Below are 24,417 nucleotides of genomic sequence, written 5' to 3'. Positions count from 1 at the left end.
TCTTGGTGTTTGCTCTGATATACATTGTCAGCTGTGAGACCTTATATAGACAGGGCTGTGTCCGAGCTCTATGGGCAGTTCTTTACCCCTCATGGCTTGGTGTTTGCTCTGATATACATTGTCAGCTGTGAGACCTTATATAGACAGGACTGTGTCCGAGCTCTATGGGCAGTTCTTTACCCCTCATGGCTTGGTGTTTGCTCTGATATACATTGTCAGCTGTGAGACCTTATATAGACAGGACTGTGTCCGAGCTCTATGGGCAGTTCTTTACCCCTCATGGCTTGGTGTTTGCTCTGATATACATTGTCAGCTGTGAGACCTTATATAGACAGGACTGTGTCCGAGCGCTATGGGCAGTTCTTTCCCCCTCATGTCTTGGTGTTTGCTCTGATATACATTGTCAGCTGTGAGACCTTATATAGACAGGACTGTGTCTTGTCCATTCAGCTAATGCAAGTTAGAAAGTTAAACAGATTTGTAAATCACTTCTATTAAAAAATCTTAATCCTTCCAGTACTTTTTAGGGGCTGTATACTAAAGAGAAATCCAAAAAAGAAATGCATTTTCTCTGATGTCATGACTAGAGATGAGCGAATTTACAGTAAATTCGATTTGTCACGAACTTCTCGGCTCGGCAGTTGATGACTTATCCTGCGTAAATTAGTTAAGCTTTCCGGTGCTCCCGTGGGCTGGAAAAGGTGGATACAGTCCTAGGAGACTCTTTCCTAGCAATGTATCCACCTTTTCCAGCCCACCGGAAAGCTGAACTAATTTATGCAGGATAAGTCATCAACTGCCGAGCCGAGAAGTTTGTGACGAATCGAATTTACTGTAAGTTCGCTCATCTCTAGTCATGATCACAGTGCTCTCTGTGGACCTCTGCAGACCATTTTAGGAACTGTCCAGAGCAGCATGTTTGCTATGGAGATTTTCTCCTGCTCTGGACAGTTCCTAAAATGGTCAGCAGAGGTCAGCAGAGAGCACTGTGGTCATGACATCAGAGGAAATGCATTTATGTTTTGGATTTCTCTTTAGTATACAGCCCCTAAAAAGTACTGGAAGGATTACGATTTTTTAATAGAAGTGATTTACAAATCTCTTTAACTTTCTGGCACCAATTGATTTAAAAAAAAGTTTCCCACAGGAGTACCCCTTTAATGTCTAGAATGGTGTTTCTCAACCTGGGTGCCTCCAGCTTTTGAAAAACTACATCCCAACATGTTTCACCCAGATGGTACTGGGATCATCAGGGTACAATGCAATTATTTATAGCAGTGTTCTCTAACCAGTGTGCCTCCAGCTCTTGTAAAGCTACGACTCCCAACATGCTCGGTTTGATTTGTTTATTTATTTAAAGCAATGTAACAAAAAAAAAAAGTTTAAAGGTCTGAAAACTTTCCGAATGTATTGTAGGATCTAGGGTTTTCCTGTTTTATGTATATACAAGGTCATGGTCGTCTAAGATTATAACTTGTCCTAATAGACTTTGTATTTTTGGGATCTGTTTCTTTCCCCCAAAGAGTTCGGGCCACATGTCTTCACTATTTTGGTTTTTTACATTGTTTTAGTCTTGGATCAAGGTCGTTCATTTCCCAAATAAATTTTCAGACTCTGATGAAGCTTTATTTACATTAGATAGGTGGAGTACTCCTTTAAAGGGGTACTCTGCTGGAAAACATTTTTTTTAAATCAACTGGTGACAGAAAGTTAAACAGATAATTCTTAATCCTTCCAGTACTTATCAGCTTTTATATGCTCCACAGGAAGATCTTTTCTTTTTGAATTTCCTTTCTGCCTGACCACAGTGCTCTCTGCTGACACCTCTGTCCATTTTAGGAACTGTCCAGAGTACAAGTAAATCCCCATAGCAAACCTCTCCTGCTCTGGACAGTTCCTGACATGGACAGAGGTGTCAGCAGAGAGCACTGTGGTCAGACAGAAAGGAAATAAAAAAAAAAAAAAAAAAAAAAAAAACTTCCTTTGTAGTATACAGAAGCTGATAAGTACTGGAAGAGTTAAGATTTTTTAATAGAAGTAATTTACAAATCTGTTTAAAGGGGTATTCCAGGCCAAAACTTTTTTTTATATATATATCAACTGGCTCCGGAAAGTTAAACAGATTTGTAAATTACTTCTATTAAAAAATCTTAATCCTTCCAATAGTTATTAGCTTCTGAAGTTGAGTTGTTGTTTTCTGTCTAACTGCTTTCTGATGACTCATGTCCCGGGAGCTGTGCAGTTCCTATGGGGATATTTTCCCATCATGCACAGCTCCCGGGACGTGACATCATCATTGAGCAGTTAGACAGAAAACTTCAGAAGCTAATAACTATTGGAAGGATTAAGATTTTTTAATAGAAGTAATTTACAAATCTGTTTAACTTTTCGGAGCCAGATGATATATATAAAAAAGGTTTTGCCTGGAATACCCCTTTAACTTTCTCGCACCAGTTGATTTAAAAGAAATTTAAAAGAAAATGTTTTCCAGTGGAGTACCCCTTTAATTTTCACGCACCTTTTCGGCATTTGACACATTTGTTGCCATGTTCATCTTTTCGTGTCTTGTTTTATGTGTGAACTTAAAGGGGTACTCCACTGAAAAACTTTTATTTTATTTTATTTTTTTTTAAATCAACTGGTGCCAGTAAGTTAAACAGATTTGTATATTACTTCTATTAAAAAATCTTAATCCTTCCAGTAATTATCAGCTGCTGTATGATCCACAGAGAGTTCTTTTCTTTTTTAACTTCCTTTCTGTCTGACCGAAGTGCTCTCTGCTGACACCTCTGTCCATTTTAGGAACTGTCCAGAGTAGAAGCAAATTCCTAAAATGGACAGAGGTGCCAGCAGAGAGCACTGTGGTCAGACAGAAAGGAAATTAAAAAAGAACTTCCTCTGTAGTATACAGCAGCTGATAAGTACTGGAGGGATTAAGATTTTTTTTCTAGAAGTAATTTACAAATCTGTTTAACTTTCTGGCACCAGTTGATTTAAAAAAATAAAATAAAATGTTTTCCACCAGCGTACCCCTTTCAATGCAGCTTAAAAATACAAATATCTCAGGCCTTGTTCACACCCGTTAAAGGGGTACTCCCGTGAAAAACATTTTTTTTTTTTTAAATCAACTGGTGCCAGAAAGTTAAACAGATTTTTAAATCACTTCTATAAAAAAATCTTAATCCTTCCAGTACTTTTTAGGGGCTGTATACTAAAGAGAAATCCAAAAAAGAAATGCATTTCCTCTGATGTCATGACCACAGTGCTCTCTGTTGACCTCTGCTGTCCATTTTAGGAACTGTCCAGAGCAGCATATGTTTGCTATGGGGATTTTCTCCTGCCCTGGACAGTTCCTAAAATGGACAGCAGAGGTCAGCAGAGAGCACTGTGGTCATGACATCAGAGGAAATGCTTTTCTTTTTTGGATTTCTCTTTAGTATACAGCCCTTAAAAAGTACTGGAAGGATTAAGATTTTTTAATAGAAGTAATTTACAAATCTGTTTAACTTTCTGGCAGCAGTTGATTTAAAAAAAATAAAATAAAAAAAGTTTTCCACGGGAGTACCCCTTTAACTGCAACAAAAAGCTGGAGATGGACATCCAAGATGGAGTTCACCAAAGCCTCAGAGATATGGCCTCCATTGGGCAATCTGATCTTTAACATTGATGCCAATCCGGTTCGGCCAATCATCCTTCTATTAGATACAAAGTTATAACAACAGAACTGGCGTCCATTGTGGTGTGAACACGGCCTTATAAGGCCAGATGGAAGATGTCGCCCCCTTGTGTTTGTCGGAGGCAGTGTCGGCTCCTTCCATTCCACGCTGCTCGTAGGGGTGTGTGATCAGTGTCCGTGGGGTTGGGTCAGGACCCGGAAATGTTTCTGTAGGGGGCACTTTTCCATTTCTTTTTTTTTCCAGATTTTGGGCTCAGCAAAGAATCGGTGGACCATGAAAAGAAGGCGTACTCCTTCTGTGGTACTGTGGAGTACATGGCCCCCGAAGTGGTCAATCGACGAGGCCACACGCAGAGCGCTGACTGGTGGTCCTTTGGTGTCCTTATGGTAAGTTCACTATGTAACACAGTGTTTTCCAACTGGTGTGTCTCTAGCTGTTGCAAAACTACAACTCCCAGCATGCCCGGACAGCCAAAGGCTGTCCGGGCATGCTGGGAGTTGTAGTTTTGCAACAGCTGGAGACGCATTGTTTGGAAAACACTGATGTAAACTAATGAGACATTGTCCATAGCAAATCTAAGGGATGTGAAGTATAATACACTGTGAATAGTGAGTACAGCTCTGGAGTATAATAAAGGATATAACTCAGGATCAGTACAGGATAAGTAATGTAATGTATGTACACAGAGACCTCACCAGCAGAATAGTGAGTACAGCTCTGGAGTATAATACAGGATATAACTCCGGATCAGTACAGGATAAGTAATGTAATGTATGTACACAGTGACCTCACCAGCAGAATAGTGAGTACAGCTCTGGAGTATAATACAGGATATAACTCAGGATCAGTACAGGATAAGTAATGTAATGTATATACACAGTGACCCCCACCAGCAGAATAGTGAGTACAGCTCTGGTGTATAATACAGGATATAACTCAGGATCAGTACAGGATAAGTAATGTAATGTATGTACACAGTGACCTCACCAGCAGAATAGTGAGTACAGCTCTGGAGTATAATACAGGATATAACTCAGGATCAGTACAGGATAAGTAATGTAATGTATGTACACAGTGACCTCACCAGCAGAATAGTGAGTACAGCTCTGGAGTATAATACAGGATATAACTCAGGATCAGTACAGGATAAGTAATGTAATGTATGTACACAGTGACCTCACCAGCAGAATGGTGAGTACAGCTCTGGAGTATAATGCAGGATATAACTCAGGATCAGTACAGGATAAGTAATGTAATGTATGTACACAGTGACCTCACCAGCAGAATGGTGAGTACAGCTCTGGAGTATAATGCAGGATATAACTCAGGATCAGTACAGGATAAGTAATGTAATGTATGTACACAGTGACCTCACCAGCAGAATAGTGAGTACAGCTCTGGAGTATAATACAGGATTTAACTCAGGATCAGTACAGGATAAGTTATGTAATGTATGTACACAGTGACCTTACCAGCAGAATAGTGAGTACAGCTCTGGAGTATAATACAGGATATAACTCAGGATCAGTACAGGATAAGTAATGTAATGTATGTACACAGTGACCTCACCAGCAGAATAGTGAGTACAGCTCTGGAGTATAATACAGGATATAACTCAGGATCAGTACAGGATAAGTAATGTAATGTATGTACACAGAGACCTCACCAGCAGAATAGTGAGTACAGCTCTTGAGTATAATATGGAGATTAGATGAATAGTGTGTTGTTTATACACTGTAGATATTGTGATTATTTGTGATTACTACTTAGATCATTTCTATATTTTTGTTATTGTTTGACGTAAAATAAGAGACTTTATCACTTTGCCGTAGCAGCTCGGCGAGGTTAAGTCGTTCTGAATGGAAAGCTTCTTGCCTTATTTATGTCTTCCAGTTTGAGATGTTGACGGGGACGCTGCCCTTTCAAGGAAAAGATCGGAACGAAACGATGAACATGATACTGAAGTAAGTGAACCCCTCGGGCCGCTGTAAATGATCCAGCTGCGCCGTTATCTTCATTGTTCTGCTCTTGTGACTGATCAGAACAAAGGACGTTATGACGCAGGTGTGAACATGGCCTAAACATTTCTTAATATTTTGTATCTAAAGAGGAAAAGAGAACCATAAATTGTGCATGACCTATTAGTTGACCCCACACTGCTGCCTTAACATTCCTTCCCTGTTTTTTATTTATTTTTTTTACACAACTTTTCAAGTACATTTTCACCTTTTTGACCTTTCCTCAGATCAAAGCTCGGGATGCCGCAGTTTTTAAGCCCCGAAGCTCAAAGTCTCCTCCGAATGTTGTTCAAGCGGAATCCTCTAAACCGATTAGGTGAGTTCCCTGAGTTCCCGGCTTTTGTACACAGCCCCTACGTCCTTACCAGGGTGCCTCCAGCTGTTGCAAAACTACAACTCCCAGCGGCTGTCTGGGCATACTGGGAGTTGTAGCTTTGCAACAGCTGGAGGCACACTGGTTGAAATACACTGCTTTATACAGTGACCCCCCCGACCTACGATGGCCCCGACATACGATCATTTCAACATACGATCACTCTCAGAGGCAGCATCAACATACGATGCTTTTGTATGTTGGGGCCATCACTTAAACGGCTATCCGGCAGCACAGACTTCTACAGCTGCCAACGCATAGCCGTTTAAGGTGCCCCGTGTGCTCCGGGGGGGGGGGGGGTTGGGGTGGTGTGTCACTCACCTGTACCGTCTCTGCTGCGTCTCTTCATTTCCGTCATCACGTCGCTGCGCACGCCGCTCCTATTGGATGACAGGACGACGTGCGTGGTGGTGATGACGACGACGGAGAGCGCCGGACCGTCCTCTTCGGGATCGCCGGCGCTCTCCGTCGTTGTCATCACCACGCACGTCGTCCTGTCATCCAATAGGAGCGGCGTGCGCAGCGACGTGATGACGGCAATGAAGAGACGCAGCAGAGACGGTCCGGAGATGCGGCGACAGCAATGGAGGGCGACATCCAGGGCAGCGGCGGGGACAGGTGAGTACTGTATAACCTCCTATACCGGTGGTCTTCAACCTGCGAACCTCCAGATGTTGCAAAACTACAACTCCCAGCATGCCCGGACAGCCGTTGGCTGTCCGGGCATGCTGGGTGTTGTAGTTTTGCAACATCTGGAGGTCCGCAGGTTGTAGACCACTGTCCTATACTTTACATTGCACGGATCCCTCAACATGCGATGGTTTCAACAAACGATGGTCCATTTGGAACGGATTACCATCGTATGTTGAGGGACCACTGTATAAGGAAACAAAATCAGGAAGACAGTAAGGAATACAAACAGACAAACAAGTGGGGTCAGGCAAGACAAGGTCAGAACTAGGAGGACTACAAGGTACAGGATGACAGGCAAAAGAAGAGTCAGGCCAGACATGCTTGGAGTTGTAGTTTTGCAACAGCTGTAGGCACACTGTTTGGGAAACACTGATATACATGATAAGGGCCAGAGAACAAAACCAGGAAGACAACAAGGAATACAAACAGACAAACAAGGGTCAGGCAAGACAAGGTCAGAAGTAGGAGGACTACAAGGTACAGGACACCAGGCAAGAGAATCATCAGGCAAACCATGCTGGGAGTTGTAGTTTTGCAACAGCTGGAGGCACACAGGTTTGGGAAACACTGATGTAATTCAATGCCTATATTTCTGTGCTCTTCACTAAAGGTTTTCCCATAGACTTAGGCTCCAGAATATCTGATTATCTGGAGCCTATCAGATCCTGCTTATGCCAGGGAATATAAAGAGAAGCGGTCAGCTGTACTGGCTACGAAGAGTTTGAGCTGATTTTCTTCACTAACTTAAAAAAAAAATCACCTTTTCTGGGCCGCTCTTCATTGGGGGACACCTATACTGATGGTATATGCTCTTGCCACTAGGAGGCGCTGACACTAGGGAAATATAAGTAGTCTCCTCCCTGGCAGGATAATCCCGCCCACTGGAAGTGAGGTCATCATGTTTAGCTAGTGTCAGTAGGAGGCAGACACAGATCTGGGAGCTCCCTAGACTTGGGCTTTTTTATTATTTTCTAGTAAGGGATGTTTAGTTAGGTTTTTATCTCCTTTTTCAGCTGGGGGTTCAGGAGCATGGCGCTACCTGTTCCCCTATATTTGAAAAAGGGGCACAGACATAGAGTATGTCCTGTTAACCCCTTCTCGCCAATGGCCAGCGCCTGGAGGTTGTACCCGGGTCTGGGTCCCCCACTGTCCCTGCTCGCCCCGTTATCTTAGCCTGGTATGATGCAGTGTGGCCATAAGCTGGTTGAGACTTCAGGGTGAGTATAAGAAGATGGAGCCGTGGGTGAGTATGTATTACAACACCCTTCCCTCTCTCTTGCTCATCCAGGAGTCCCCCTTCTCTCATGTGCCCAGCTCCTCAGCCGCCATTCCACGTGGCTGTGCTAGGCTGGACCCCTCATGGCCTTTGGCGCCATTCTTGCAGGGACGGTCCGGTGGGACTGCCCTCCCCCTCTTTGGGTCCAACATGTCCTCTTATCTTGCGGCCAGGCACACTGCACTGGCCACGTTTCCTTTTCATTCAGCCAGAGATTCATTACTGCTGCCCCAGTGTCAGTCTCCGGTCCCACGCGGCTATCCACTTCCCTGTGGGGGAGCAAAAAACCTGCTTTCTACTCTTTTGCGGCCAGCCGCGTCCTTTATTATTATTATTATTATTATTATTTATTATCTTTATTATTAGGATGATTAGGATGACAGCTGCAGGCAGCGGGTCTCCGGTCCCACGTAGCCATCCACTGCTGTGCGGGGTGGCGTCCTCAGGGCGGGCTCTCCAGCCCACTTCCTCCTATTATGTTGCGGCCAGGCGCAGTGTCCTGGCCGCGTTCTTCATTAGGCTGGTCGGAGACCTACAGCTCTGGACCCACGCGTCTGACCGCATCTTCAGAGCGGGCACACCAGCCTGCTTTACCGCTCTTAGCTGCGACCAGGCGCAGTGTCCTGACCGCGTTCGCTTCTCTGCTGCCGGAGACCCTCTGCAGCTTGCCCCCTTGTTAGTTTTCTTTGGGGCAGTTTTCTTCGGGCCCCTCGTGCCCCTTACAGTAGTTGGCCATTTCCGGGAGCGGTGTTTCCCCAGCGCGCCCTCCTTTCCGACAGGCTGTGCTACCTCAAAAAAAAATAAAAAAATGTTCACTTAGACCATTTGTTGGGGTTTGTCGTCCTCTTGTGGCCACAAGTGGTATTGCACCCTTTACTTTTTAATGCTTCTTGTGAGCTCCCCCTTGTGGCAACCTTTCACTATTGCAGCCTTGGTTTGTCGCATCTGTTTTTCAGTTTAATATCTGCAGGGTCCCTTTTCTAGGGACAGTATTGGGAGGTCGCCTTATTTCCTTCAGGCACCCTTGTAGGGTTTTTGCATCCTGACAGAGGCTAAGGACACTCTGTCAAGTTCGCCAGTCACCCATCAAGGGGATGTTCTTGGCGTCTCTTACAATATGATTCCCTTCTCCTCAGACGGCAGCATCCATAGCTAGTTCTCCGGATCCTCACATCTAGTGCGAGATCTCCATGGAAGTGTCCCTGCGTGGGCATGGGCTGCACCTGATCTCATTATGACAGACTAGTCTCACCTGTCACTCATCTCTCAGATGCCGTGTCCGTGGCTGCCACTCCGGTCCCCCACTGTTAGTGCGAGGTGTCCGCTGGAGTGACCTGTTGTCTACTATGGACCCATACCAGTAAGCACCACAGTGGTCTGCATGTTTTCCACCGCCACTGGTCACTCCTCACACGGCTGATGAATCTACGGCTGGAGTTCCTGTACCCCACTGCTGTGCGAGGTATCCGAAGGAGTGACCCATTGTCTACTATGGATAATTCCTGTAAGCCAGACAGTAGTCTGTGTGGTTTCCTCCACCGCCTGTCCCTCACCACACAGCTGGTGTATCTGCAGCTGGAGTTTCGGTACCCCACTGCTGTGCAGGGTGTATGAAGAAGTGACCCAATGTGTCCTATGAACCCTATTCGGGGTAACGGGGGATACAATACAAGGCTCCTCAGCCTCCCCCGATCGCCCAGGGTAGCGGGGATACTATCCATGGCTCCTAGACCTCCCCGCCCTTCCATAGGCGACAGGGGGGCACAGTGATCTGGCAGTCCCCTTTTAGCCATCGCCTGGAGGTGCACTTGTTTAACCAGACTGTTGCCGGCCTCCCATCTCTGGGCTGCCGCGGGCATGGTCAGGCTTCCCGTACCTCACGTCTGGTGTATGGAATCTGCATGAGGGTCCCTTCAGGTCCTTGGGATTCTGGATCCCCTGCACCCGTTAGTTCGGCCACACTCCTGTAACTCACTTTCCTTGGGAGGGATTGAAGGTGAGACCATATGTGTTCGGGAATCAGCCAGACAGTTGTATACATGGTTTACTACTATGTCGGGTCACCTACCATTCACTTCCCACACTGTGGACGGAAGTTACGGTAACTCACTACCAAGGTGTAGCTCCGAGTGATACAAGGGTTTCCTCCCTTACCAGGTCCCTCTCTACCTACCTGCCGCTCTCTCGGCTGAAGGCTGGTAACCATTTTTTTGGTGTGTGGTTCTGAATGCAGGAACCGGGGTGGTCATGGTCCCTATACCAGATATCCAGACTGTGTCTGCATGGTTTTCTCATCCGCCTTGTGACTTCCCCCATTCTTGCCACTCCCGCAGCTGCTGACCAGTGACTCGATTTCCATGTGAAGTTCCAAACGGAGTGTCTCGTGGGTTCATGGGACCTTCCATGCCTGTCTGACTGCATGTTTCCTTCCCACATACCTCCTTCATCTCTTGTGACTGCATGTTTCCTTCCCACATACCTCCTTCATCTCTTGTGACTGCATGTTTCCTTCCCACATACCTCCTTCATCTCTTGTGACTGCATGTTTCCTTCCCACATACCTCCTTCATCTCTTGTGACTGCATGTTTCCTTCCCACATACCTACTTCATCTCTTGTGTCTGTGACAGCAGTCCTGGTGTGTGGCACCATTAGGAGATGGGGTGTGGGTGTTTTTTGCAGGTTCCATGGTCTTTCACACCGACAGCTGCACTCTGTTCCTTCTTCTCGGTGCCCCGTTGGTCTGCTAGGGGCATGGTTGGACACACCGTTGGGTGCTGAGCTTGTCTTCCATGCTGCCGGACTTCTGGATGTCTGTCGCTTCTTTGGCGTCTGCATCCTTGGTACCCCACTGCTATTGTGCAGAAACCATGTCTGTCCCTGCGTAGAGCCCACCTTCCCTTCTTTTCAGTGGGGTGTGCCTCTGGCCTCCCTGTGATCTTGTTTCCACAGGTCTTCGGCAGTTGAGCACCTCTGTTCTGACATGGTGCCTGAGGGGGCAATGCCGTCAGTTCAGCCCTCCCCTCTGCCTCCAGGTATCTGTCCTGGGTTCCTGTGCATGGTGGCTCAGGCCCCAGTCCTGTTGCCTTAGACAATGACCAGGGTGGCTCAGTTGTCTCCAATCTGGTCAAGGGTTTCACCACGTTATGTGGTTCCTCCCAACGTTATGGTTGCTGTGTGTGTGTGCGCTTCCTTCTTGGATTTGTAGTCACGTCTTTGTATCTTTCGCCCAACACCAGTGTCCAGAATTCCGATCTTTCTGGGGACACGTATTGGCTCCTCCATACCTCGATACGTTGTTGCAAGGTTCCTGGGGGCTACGTCCACCCAGTACTTTGTCCCCTTGCCTTCAGGCGGCATTTCCCTGCTCCTATAGTGCCTGGCTCACTTTGACAATCCCCCTCCCAGAGGAAGGACGGAGATCAGGGAGCTTGGCCTGGTCGGAGTTTCTCGCGCCCACCCTTTGTTTTCCCCTCCACTATATAGGTGGAGTACCTGGTTGGGCCCTTATTCTTTTTGCTGAGAGCAGTCAGCAGATGTGCGCACTTGCAGCCTGGCTCTCTTCCTTTTTCTTGGTTCTCTACTGCTGCTCAGGCAGACTTGGCATTCTCCTCTATTGGAGGAGTTTATGAAATCTTGTCTGGCTCGATGACAGCCGGTCTAGCACAGTCTGTTGTTTGGGTCCTGCCATTGCTCTCCTCCTCCCCCAGTACAATCTCCCTGGAGGGGTGTGTTTCATTCTTCCCCTTGTCAGTGTCCGTTGCGCTACACTGTGATCTTTTGGAGTACCCTTTACTTTACCACTCCGTTCCTGTCCTGACGGGATGTTACTTCGGAGTGCTTTGGTCTGCTTGGACCACTGGGGTCCATGTCCGGCTAGTCGCCTTGTCTTGGACACTATCCTAGTATGATGTGGCGGGCCTTCTTTTATGGGTCGGCCCTCCTGGTTCCTTGGGCCTTAGTGATGGTCTCCTCTGCAATCCCTTTTGTGGGGCGGTCTTTCTGTACCCCACTTCTTGTCTCGACATAGAATTTTGTCACCCGGAGCGTTTCGCGGACGTTGATTTTACCGACTCTACAGGTGTCCTTCTTCAGGCAGCTAGGGAACCTCCATTTCCCATGTCGGCCGCTCCGGGATGCTCCTTTTAGCTGTTTATTCTTATGTATAAGTCTTCCAGGTGACCCAGGAGCTTCCAATACCCATTTTGGTCGCTCCTGTGTTCCAGGATGCCCCTTTTCATTCCGCCATGTTCTCTTGAATCGTTTCTTGAAGCGTTTCTTCCGCCATGTTCTCATGAATTGGTTGACTCTGGATGGGTTTCTCTTGTTCCTGTTTCCATTTTTGTTCCCAGCCGGACTAGCCCTCTGTCTGGTTCTGTGTTCCTTGGAGTTGATTTCCTACATCCTCCCTGGATGGTTCCGGCTCATCTGTCTCTTCATAGGATGGTCTCGTCATTTGGCGTCCTAGTCATCTCCGTGGCCGAGGGTTCTTCTGGGAGCTCAGTTTGGGGGCCTCTCTCTGCCCGGTATCTCGTCCGCAGGTCTTACGGTTGAGTGGATTCAGTCTCTGGATTGATTCCCTTTCTCTGGTGGTTGTTCTTCCCACCCTAGGGTACTGCTTTGGTACATCCTATCAGTAAGATGTCCCCCAATGAAGAGCGACTGAGAAAAGGAGATTTTTTTGTGCTCACCATAAAATCTCTTTCTCGTAGCCTTCATTGGGGGACACCGCACCCACCCATTTTTCATTTTTGTCCGGATACTCTCTTCCGGTTCTTGGGTTTTTCTCCGGGATTCTTTTCTAGGGTCCTTCGGACATGTTTCTTTGTTGGCTTCTCCTGCTGCTGTGTGACAAAACTGAATTTCTCACTTCCACTGGGCGGGTATATCTTGCCAGGGAGGAGCCGACTTTTTCTTCCCTAGTGTCAGCGCCTCCTAGTGGCAAGAGCATATACCCATCAGTATAGGTGCCCCCCCGATGAAGACTACGAGAAAGAGATTTTACGATGAGCACAAAAAATGTCTCCTTTTTATTTCTTAGCCAAGTGTCAAAGAGGCGGAGCAAAGCTGCTGAAGTTTCACAGCCCGGCACGCCTCCTCAAACACCCTCCTAGCCCCTCCCTGACTGATCCGATATTGTCTGTCTTTCTTTGTTCCCAGGGGCCGGCCTGGACCGGGTAGAAGAAATCAAACGGCATCCGTTTTTTGCTACCATTGACTGGAATGTAAGTTGCTTCGGTTTCTGTTTGGATACTTTTTTTGTGTTCATTTTGGGATAAGCAGTATAATGTAGGGGCCCATTTATACAAGTAAATTTCCGAGTGGAATCCAATTTTAGGCCATGTTCACACGACGGAATATTTCGCATAGACATTCTGCTGTACTGGGATTCTACTACACTGTGCACCAAGTGGAATTTCCGCAGTGGATGATTCCACCCTAAAAATCTCGATTTCTGTGTCCGCAGAAGCATTGAACATTTTCTGTGTTGCTGCGCATTCCGCTCAGAAATGCATTGCAGCCGCATCAAGTAAATGTGCGGAATGCTTGCCCGTATTTTCTGGCGCATATTTCACACGTTTTCCACTGTGTAGACATGACCTAAAAATTCTGCTTGAAAATTCTGGTGCAGCAGCCTCCCATTGGTCTCAATGGGATTTTCCGGTACCATGCACATGGCAAATTTTCCGCTGCTGAATTTTCTAATTTAAAAACCAACTGGCATCAGAAAGTTAAACAGATTTGTAAATTACTTCTATTTAAAAAAAATCTTAATCCTTCCAGTACTTATCAGCTGCTGATTACTCCACAGGAAGTCGTGTAGTTCTTTCCAGTCTGACCACAGTGCTCTCTGGTGACACTTCTGTCCAGAGCAGGAGCAAATTCCCATAGCAAACCTCTCCTTCTCTGGACAGTTCCTGACATGGACAGAGGTGGCAGCAGAGAGCACTGTGGTCAGACTGGAAGGAACTACACAACTTCCTGTGGGACATACAGCAGCTGATAAGTACTGGAAGGGTTAAGATTTTTATTTTTTTTATAGAAGTAATTTACAAATCTGTTTAACTTTCTGGCACCAGTTGATTTGAAAAAAAAAAATTTACAAAAATTGTGTTTTCCGCTGGAGTACAGGAGGAAGAGTTAACATACATAACCATCTATGTTCTCAGCGCCTGCCATGCATGGAATGTTCGACAGATAATCTGCTGTGTGAATGAGCCCCAACAAATAAACATTCTGCAGCCGGTACATCACATTTTTGCTTCTATTTCTTACCCTTGCTCGCTTTCTTTCATTGTATGGATACGTTCACTGACACCATTTCCTGAACACACAGAGGTGAGTGGTTACACTGTATAAGTGTCGATCACAGCCATCGTCTTGGCAGCAGAATTCTGTTCCAAACTTCCGCTGTAGAAAATATAGTGCAGCAGCTTCCCATTGTTAAAGGGGTATTCCAGGAAAAAACTTTTTTTTTTTTTTATATATATATATATATATATATATCAACTGGCTCCAGAAAGTTAAACAGATTTGTAAGTTACTTCTACAGTGGTCCCTCAACATACGATGGTAATCCGTTCCAAACTGACCATCGTTTGTCCAAACCATCGTATTTTGAGGGATCCGTGCAATGTAAAGTATAGGACAGTGGTCTACAACCTGCGGACCTCCAGATTAGGGGTGTGAATCGCCAAGAATTTGGCGATAAGATTCGAATCGCGATACCAGTGTGGCGATTCGATATATCCCGATATATCGCGATACCGTCTAGGTGACGATACATCGCGATATATCCCGATACATCACCCACCAGGGAGCATTCACAGATCCCTTTAGACGCCGCTGTCAGCTTTGACAGCGGCGATCTAGTACTCCGGTGCTCACTTTTCTCATTTTATCCCGTCCGGGCTGCAAAATAAAATAAAACGCACTTTATCTTACCTGCCAACGAGCCCCCTGGAGCTCCGGTACACTCCGGTACAGGCGTTCGGTCCCCGGGCTGTATTCTTCTTACTTCCTGTTAGCCCGGCACGTCACATGGAGCTTCAGCCTATCACCAGCGGAGGCGGGACATCACTGCGGCTGGTAATAGGCTGAAGCTGAAGTACTGAAAGGATTAAGATTTTGTCATAGAAGTAATTTATAAATCGTTTTTACTTTCTGGAGCCAGTTGATGTATATATTTAAAAAAAACGTTTTTTCCTGGATAACCCCTTTAATAGGATTCTTTCATGAGAAGAAAAAAAAAGCCGCCACTCACCAAAGTCAATCTTCTTTCTTTTATTGCAGCGTAAAATACTCACAAATATAAAGTGAGGAGAGGGAACGAGCAGGGGGTACAAAAGGCAACAAGCTCCGTTTTGCACTTAGCAAGTGCTTCTTCCGGCCATACGGAGCTTGTTGCCTTTTGCACCCCCCCCGCTCGTTCCCTCTTCCTCCTTTATATTTGTGAGTATTTTATGCTGCAATAAAAGAAAGAAGATTGACTTCGGTGAGTGGCCGGCTTTTTCTTCCTTATGAATATAATTATTACTGTACACTATTGATACTGGACACTGCCAGAGCTGGCTCCGGAAAGTTAAACAGATTTGTAAATTACTTCTATTAAAAAATCTTAATCCTTTCAGTACTTATGAGCTTCTGAAGTTTAGTTTGTTCTTTTCTGTCTAAGTGCTCTCTGATGACACGTGTCTCGGGAAACGCCCAGTTTAGAAGAGGTTTGCTATGGGGATTTGCTTCTAAACTGGGCAGTTCCCGAGACAGGTGTCATCAGAGAGCACTTAGACAGAAAAGAACAACCTTAACTTCAGAAGCTCATAAGTACTGAAAGGATTAAGATTTGTTAATAGAAGTAATTTACAAATCTGTTTAACGTTCAGCAATGCAGTTCTAGCGCCGGCTATTTCTGTGGGTGCCCCCTACAGGGGAAATCTCTGCCCGCAATATCTCCAGGCGAAGATTCCGTTGTATGAATAAACGAAGGGAGGGTTTTTTTGTTTCTTCCGACGTCACAGTTCGTCTGAATGTTATTAGAACAATAGACTGGGCGCTGCTGTACTACAAGGGCGGGGGAATATAGTTCTTTATATATCAGATAACTGTACAGTGATCCCACAACTTACACCATACAGTGGTCTTTTCTGGACCATTGTAACTTGAAACCAGACTCAACATACAATGTACAGACAGTCCAGATCTGTGATACCTGGCAATGGCCGGAAGAACTGACCAATCAGAATGGGCATTCACTGGTAAAACTCCTGTATTACTGAAGTGTATGCACTGACTGGTGTCTGGTAGCGCCCCCTACAATACAGGGAGGTATTACATGCTCTGTACTTTTTACCTGTATTACTGAAGTGTATGCACTGACTGATGTCTGGTAGCACCCCCTACAGTACAGGGAGGTATTACATGTTCTGTATTCTTTACCTGTATTACTGAAGTGTATGCACTGACTGATGTCTGGTAGCGCCCCCTACAGTGCAGGGAGGTATTACATGTTCTGTACTCTTTACCTGTATTACTGATGTGTATGCACTGACTGGTGTCTGGTAGCACCCCCTACAGTACAGGGAGGTATTACATGTTCTGTACTCTTTACCTGTATTACTGAAGTGCATGCACTGACTGGTGTCTGGTAGCACCCCCTACAGTACAGGGAGGTATTACATGTTCTGTACTCTTTACCTGTATTACTGAAGTGTATGCACTGACTGATGTCTGGTAGCGCCCCCTACAGTCCAGGGAGGTATTACATGTTCTGTACTCTTTACCTGTATTACTGAAGTGTATGCACTGACTGGTGTCTGGTAGCGCCCCCTACAGTACAGGGAGGTATTACATGTTCTGTACTCTTTACCTGTATTACTGAAGTGTATGCACTGACTGGTGTCTGGTAGCGCCCCCTACAGTACAGGGAGGTATTACATGTTCTGTACACTTTACCTGTATTACTGAAGTGTATGCACTGACTGGTGTCTGGTAGCGCCCCCTACAGTACAGGGAGGTATTACATGTTCTGTACTCTTTACCTGTATTACTGAAGTGTATGCACTGACTGGTGTCTGGTAGCGCCCCCTACAGTACAGGGAGGTATTACATGTTCTGTACACTTTACCTGTATTACTGAAGTGTATGCACTGACTGGTGTCTGGTAGCGCCCCCTACAGTACAGGGAGGTATTACATGTTCTGTACTCTTTACCTGTACCAGGGTTAGCTGCTCCTTTGGACACCATGTGAGGGCGGCTCCATGTTACTTTTTAGGACATTTTGTACTGTACAGCACCCTGAAGAAGCTCTTGTCCTCTACACAGACAGTGATTACAGCTCCCAGCAGATCTTTCTTATTTATATGTAAGGATTTGCTTTATCTATATTAGTTATCTACTTATTTTTCTTTAATCCTCACTTTTTCCTATTTTTGGATGACATTTTGGGGCTTCAGAACCAATTACCAGGTTTCCATAGAGTTCTGGTCTCAACATACAATGGTCTCAACATACAATGGTCTCAACATACAATGGTCTCAACATACAATGGTCTCAACATACAATGGTCTCAACATAAAATGTTGCTCGGCAGTTGATGACTTATCCTGCATAAATTAGTTCAGCTTTCAGGTGCTCCGGTGGGCTGGAAAAGGTGGATACAGTATTAGGAGAATCTTTCCTAGGACTGTATCCACCTTTTCCAGCCCACCGGAGCACCGGAAAGCTGAACTAATTTACGCAGGATAAGTCATCAACTGCCGAGCCGAGAAGTTCGTGACGAATCGAATTTACTGTAAGTTCGCTCATCTCTGGTCTCAACATACAATGGTCTCAACATACAATGGTCTCAACATACAATGGTCTCATCATACAATGGTCTCATCATACAATGGTCTCATCATACAATGGTCTCATCATACAATGGTCTCATCATACAATGGTCTCATCATACAATGGTCTCAACATACAATGGTCTCAACATACAATGGTCTCAACATACAATGGTCTCAACATACAATGGTCTCGACATATAATGGGCGTCCTGGAACTGATTAATATTGTAACTTGAGGGACCACTGTATAGATGAGGCCTCCTAGTATGTAAGCTCTGTGCGCACACTGAATGCAAGGAGTACTGGGAGATTTCAGCTCTGAGGCCTCCAGACATGTGAACGAAGCTCTCGGTGATGAGTTATTGGTGTTTTTATAGTTTTGTGTCTCTTTATTCTGATGTATATAGACATTCGGGTCTTGTGTTTTAACCATTTCTAGAAGCTGTACAGACGTGAGATTCAGCCTCCATTTAAACCGGCATCAGGGAAACCTGAAGATACCTTCTGCTTCGACCCGGAATTTACAGCGAAAACGCCAAAAGGTACCAAGTGGGCCTAGGATTAGAGCAGTGTTTCCCAACCAGGGGGCCTCCAGCTGTTGCAAAACTACAACTCCCAGCATGCCCGGACAGCCAAAGGCTGTCCGGGCATGATGGGAGTTGTAGTTTTGCAACAGCTGGAGGCACCCTGGTTGGAAAGCACTGAAATAGATACTGTAGTTGACGTTGATCAGAACATCTAATGGGAATGTGTCATCAATAAATGATCTATTGTTCAAATCAAGTTTTCATGTTAAACATTTTTTACATGAATTTTCGGTGATATATTTATATTAGTTATTTATTTATTTTTTATTTTATTTTTCTCTTTTACTATCTATATTTTTATATAATCCTGATTTATTCAGTCATTTTTTTTCCTGAAATCTTGCAGTTTTCATCTCAGCCTCCTTCTCTCTGTAGATAGAGAAAATAGGAGCTCAGCCTCCCCTTCCCTGTACTTAAAGGGGTACTCCCGTGGAAAACTTTTTATTTTATTTATTTTTTTTAAATCAACTGGTGCCAGAAACTTAAACAGATTTGTAAATCACTTCTATTAAAAAAATCTTAATCCTTCCAGTACTTTTTAGAGGCTGTATACTAAAGAGAAATCCAAAAAAGAAATGCATTTCCTCTGATGTCATGACCACAGTGCTCTCTGCTGACCTCTGCTGTCCATTTTAGGAACTGTCCAGAGCAGCATTATGTTTGCTATGGGCATTTTCTCCTGCTCTGGACAGTTCCTAAAATGGACAGCAGAGAGCACTGTGGTCATGACATCAGAGGAAATGCATTTCTTTTTTGGATTTCTCTTTAGTATACAGACCCTAAAAAGTACTGGAAGGATTAAGATTGTTTTAATAAAAGTAATTTACAAATCTGTTTAACTTTCTGGCACCAGATTTAAATTTATTTTTTCCACAGGAGTACCCTTTTAAAGACAATGGTAGCTTAGCCTCCCTCTCCCTATAGAATGACCTCTGCACAGTTCACATAGCATGCTCAGTAACATTTCCTTAACATGTGAATGGGACGGCTCCTGTCTGTTGTGCATATCTCTAAATGCTGTTAAAATCAGGTCAGGCTAGATGGCTGCCCCTATAAAAATGTACATTTTTATGGGGGCTGCTGTTTTTCCTACATGTTTTTTTAATTTTTTTTATGCATAGTGGAAGTTTTTTCAAAATCCGCTGGCATTTTTTTAATTTTTATTCATATTTTAACCCCTTAAGGACGCAGGACGTAAATGTACGTCCTGGTGAGGTGGTACTTAACGCACCAGGACGTACATTTACGTCCTAAGCATAACCGCGGGCATCGGAGCGATGCCCGTGTCATGCGCGGCTGATCCCGGCTGCTGATCGCAGCCAGGGACCCGCCGGCAATGGCCGACGCCCGCAATCTCGCGGGCGTCCGCCATTAACCCCTCAGGTGCCGGGATCAATACAGATCCCGGCATCTGCGGCAGTTCGCGATTAAAATGAACGATCGGATCGCCCGCAGCGCTGCTGCGGGGATCCGATCATTCATAACGCCGCACGGAGGTCCCCTCACCTTCCTCCGTGCGGCTCCCGGCGTCTCCTGCTCTGGTCTGTGATCGAGCAGACCAGAGCAGGAGATGACCGATAATACTGATCTGTTCTATGTCCTATACATAGAACAGATCAGTATTAGCAATCATGGTATTGCTATGAATAGTCCCCTATGGGGACTATTCAAGTGTAAAAAAAAATGTAAAAAAATGTAAAAGTAAAAGTAAAAAAAAAGTGAAAAATCCCCTCCCCCAATAAAAAAGTTAAACGTCCGTTTTTCCTATTTTACCCCCAAAAAGCGTAAAAAACATTTTTTATAGACATATTTGGTATCGCCGCGTGCGTAAATGTCCGAGCTATTAAAATAAAATGTTAATGATCCCGTACGGTGAACGGCGTGAACGAAAAAAAATTTTAAAAGTCCAAAATTCCTACTTTTTTAATACATTTTATTAAAAAAAAAATTATAAAAAATGTATTAAAAGTTTTTTATATGCAAGTGTGGTATCAAAAAAAAGTACAGATCATGGCGCAAAAAATGAGCCCCCATACCGCCGCTTATACGGAAAAATAAAAAAGTTATAGGTCATCAAAATAAAGGGATTATAAACGTACTAATTTGGTTAAAAAGTTTGTGATTTTTTTTAAGCGCAACAATAATATAAAAGTATGTAATAATGGGTATCATTTTAATCGTATTGACCCTCAGAATAAAGAACACACGTCATTTTTACCATAAATTGTACAGCGTGAAAACGAAACCTTCCAAAATTAGCAAAATTGCGTTTTTCGTTTTAATTTCCCCACAAAAATAGTGTTTTTTGGTTGCGCCATACATTTTATGATATAATGAGTGATGTCATTACAAAGGACAACTGGTCGCGCAAAAAACAAGCCCTCATACTAGTCTGTGGATGAAAATATAAAAGAGTTATGATTTTTAGAAGGCGAGGAGGAAAAAATGAAAACGTAAAAATTAAATTGTCTGAGTCCTTAAGGCCAAAATGGGCTGAGTCCTTAAGGGGTTAATTTATTTATTTTTTTACAATAAATTGTGGCTTATTTCCTACCAAATACTTTTATAGGTTAAAAAAGTGCCAGAAAAAAAACCCTATGTGTGCCCGTGCATGTTAGTAAGTCCTTAAGTCACATGAAAGAATCACTTGACATGTAAAACACGGAGTATAAAACACCAAATTAAAAAAACTATTCTAATAATTAATATATTTGTGAAAAATTTAAGAAAAAAAAGCAAAACCAAAGTTGTCTGTAGCTTTATAAAAGTTTTTTTTTCTTTTATACTGATGACTCCTTGATCTGTTGTCTACTAGTATACAGTGAGCAGGGGGGAAGGGCGTCCATGATGACTCTTTAGCGCCCCCTCTGTAACGTCTCTCTTGTCATGCAGATTCCCCGGGTGTCCCGCCCAGCGCCAACGCTCATCAGCTCTTTAAAGGCTTCAGCTTTGTGGCGCCTTCTTCTATCGAGGAGCATAAAATCTCTTCTGTTACGAACGTCCTTCCGATTGTACAGGTAAGGTGGGGGAGGGGGCGCCATTACTAGGTCTGTACAATCTCCGCTGCAGTGGCATCAGGTGAGCGTTCACTCTGTTTGTTTTTTGTTTTTTTTTCATAGCAATTTCACGGAAGCCGCGCGCAATTTACCGATATCTACGACCTAAAAGAGGACATTGGTGTCGGGTCCTATTCCATCTGCAAACGGTGTATTCATAGGGCCACGAATATGGAGTACGCTGTCAAGGTACAGAGCTGCCTGTACTTACTGTTTGTAGGATTATCTATTGTGGATCTTTATCACATTGTACATACAGGGATAAAGGTTCAGTGAATACATCTCTGCATAATGAGGGGTATATTCCAGTCAGACATTCCGCTGCAGCAGAGTCCGATTCATTTTGATAGGATTCTGCTGCACTATTCACATGGTGTAATTTCCTCATCATGTTCCTGCCATGGAAATCCAAACTCCGGTGTCGGCAAAAAGAACAGACTTCAATTCTTTCTGCGGATTCCATTCTGCTGTCCGTGAGAAGGCACAATACCAAACAGTCCTAGCGCCCACCGCTTTATTCTAATGTGCGGAATGTCGGCATGTGTTTTCCATGGGGACGTTCCGCCCGTTTTGTGAGTCGGACAGACATTTATTCTGTAGTTTTAGGCGATCACCAAGGAAGAATGTACATTATAAAGGTGAGTCCTTCAGCTGAATGTTGTATTGAATTACTCTACATAAACAGCAAATTTACTTTACATCCTGTACTGATCCTGAGTTATATCCTGTATTATACCCCAGAGCTGTACTCACTATTCTGCTGGTGAGGTCACTGTGTACTTTACATTACTTATCCTGTACTGATCCTGACTTATATCCTGTATTATACTCCAGAGCTGTACTCACTATTCTGCTGGTGAAGTCACTGTGTACATACATTACATTACTTATCCTGTACTGATCCTGCGTTATATCCTGTATTATACCCCAGAGCTGTACTCACTATTCTGCTGGTGAGGTCACTGTGTACATACATTACATTACTTATCCTGTACTGATCCTGAGTTATATCCTGTATTATACCCCAGAGCTGTACTCACTATTCTGCTGGTGAGGTCACTGTGTACATACATTACATTACTTATCCTGTACTGATCCTGAGTTATATCCTCTATTATACTCCATAGCCGTACTCACTATTCTGCTGGTGGGGTCACTGTGTACATACATTACATTACTTATCCTGTACTGATCCTGAGTTATATCCTGTATTATACTGCAGAGCTGTACTCACTATTCTGCTGGTGAGGTCACTGTGTACATACATTACATTACTTATCCTGTACTGATCCTGAGTTATATCCTGTATTATACCCCAGAGCTGTACTCACTATTCTGCTGGTGAGGTCACCGTGTACATACATTACATTACTTATCCTGTACTGATCCTGAGTTATATCCTGTATTATACTCCAGAACTGTACTCACTATTCTGCCGGTGAGGTCACTGTGTACATACATTACATTACTTATCCTGTACTGATCCTGAGTTATATCCTGTATTATACCCCAGAGCTGCACTCACTATTCTGCTGGTGAGGTCACTGTGTACATACATTAAATTACTTATCATGTACTGATCCTGAGTTATATCCTGTATTATACTCCAGAGCTGCACTCACTATTCTGCTGGTGAGGTCACTGTGTACATACATTACATTACTTATCCTGTACTGATCCTGAGTTATATCCTGTATTATACCCCAGAGCTGTACTCCCTATTCTGCTGGTGAGGTCACTGTGTACATACATTACATTACTTATCCTGTACTGATCCTGAGTTATATCCTGTATTATACTCCAGAGCCGTACTCACTATTCTGCTGGTGGGGTCACTGTGTACATACATTACATTACTTATCCTGTACTGATCCTGAGTTATATCCTGTATTATACTCCAGAGCTGTACTCACTATTCTGCTGGTGAGGTCACTGTGTACATACATTACATTACTTATCCTGTACTGATCCTGAGTTATATCCTGTATTATACTCCAGAGCTGTACTCATTATTCTACTGGTGAGATCACTGTGTACATACATTACATTACTTATCCTGTACTGATCCTGAGTTATATCCTGTATTATACTCCAGAGCTGTACTCACTATTCTGCTGGTGAGGTCACTGTGTACATACATTACATTACTTATCCTGTACTGATCCTGAGTTATATCCGGTATTATACTCCAGAGCCGTACTCACTATTCTGCTGGTGGGGTCACTGTGTACATACATTACATTACTTATCCTGTACTGATCCTGAGTTATATCCGGTATTATACTCCAGAGCTGTACTCACTATTCTGCTGGTGGGGTCACTGTGTACATACATTACATTACTTATCCTGTACTGATCCTGAGTTATATCCTGTATTATACTCCAGAGCTGTACTCACTATTCTGCTGGTGAGGTCACTGTGTACATACATTACATTACTTATCCTGTACTGATCCTGAGTTATATCCTGTATTATACTCCAGAGCTGTACTCACTATTCTGCTGGTGAGGTCACGGTGTACATACATTACATTACTTATCCTGTACTGATCCTGAGTTATATCCTGTATTATACTCCAGAGCTGTACTCACTATTCTGCTGGTGAGATCACTGTGTATATACATTACATTACTTATCCTGTACTGATCCTGAGTTATATCCTGTATTATACTCCAGAGCTTTACTCACTATTCTGCTGGTGAGGTCACTGTATATATACATTACATTACTTATCCTGTACTGATCCTGAGTTATATCCTGTGATCTGCCCTTACACAGACTGTGTTTTCTTGTAGATTATAGATAAGAGTAAGCGAGATCCATCAGAAGAGATTGAGATTCTGATGCGTTACGGACAACACCCAAATATCATCACCCTGAAGGATGTAAGTGTTAGGTGTCACCTC

The 24,417-nt window shown here is 44.1% G+C and overlaps 1 protein-coding gene across 1 annotated transcript in view; it reads left to right on the top strand.

Moving 5' to 3' along the window:
• The window catches only part of RPS6KA6 (ribosomal protein S6 kinase A6), a 95,440-nt gene that overhangs the window by 53,183 nt on the left and 17,840 nt on the right, over window positions 1–24,417 (top strand). The window contains exons 9-16 of the mRNA XM_056538918.1: window positions 3,921–4,063; window positions 5,571–5,641; window positions 5,923–6,011; window positions 13,197–13,261; window positions 18,307–18,409; window positions 21,347–21,471; window positions 21,574–21,699; window positions 24,307–24,396. Of these exons, the coding sequence (XP_056394893.1) occupies window positions 3,921–4,063; window positions 5,571–5,641; window positions 5,923–6,011; window positions 13,197–13,261; window positions 18,307–18,409; window positions 21,347–21,471; window positions 21,574–21,699; window positions 24,307–24,396 (812 nt within the window). The remainder of the gene's footprint in view (window positions 1–3,920; window positions 4,064–5,570; window positions 5,642–5,922; window positions 6,012–13,196; window positions 13,262–18,306; window positions 18,410–21,346; window positions 21,472–21,573; window positions 21,700–24,306; window positions 24,397–24,417) is intronic.

This window comes from Hyla sarda, chromosome 9, assembly GCF_029499605.1.
Source record: "Hyla sarda isolate aHylSar1 chromosome 9, aHylSar1.hap1, whole genome shotgun sequence".
In the NCBI taxonomy this organism is placed as follows: domain Eukaryota; kingdom Metazoa; phylum Chordata; class Amphibia; order Anura; family Hylidae; genus Hyla; species Hyla sarda.
This window is presented reverse-complemented; position numbering and strand designations above follow the sequence as displayed.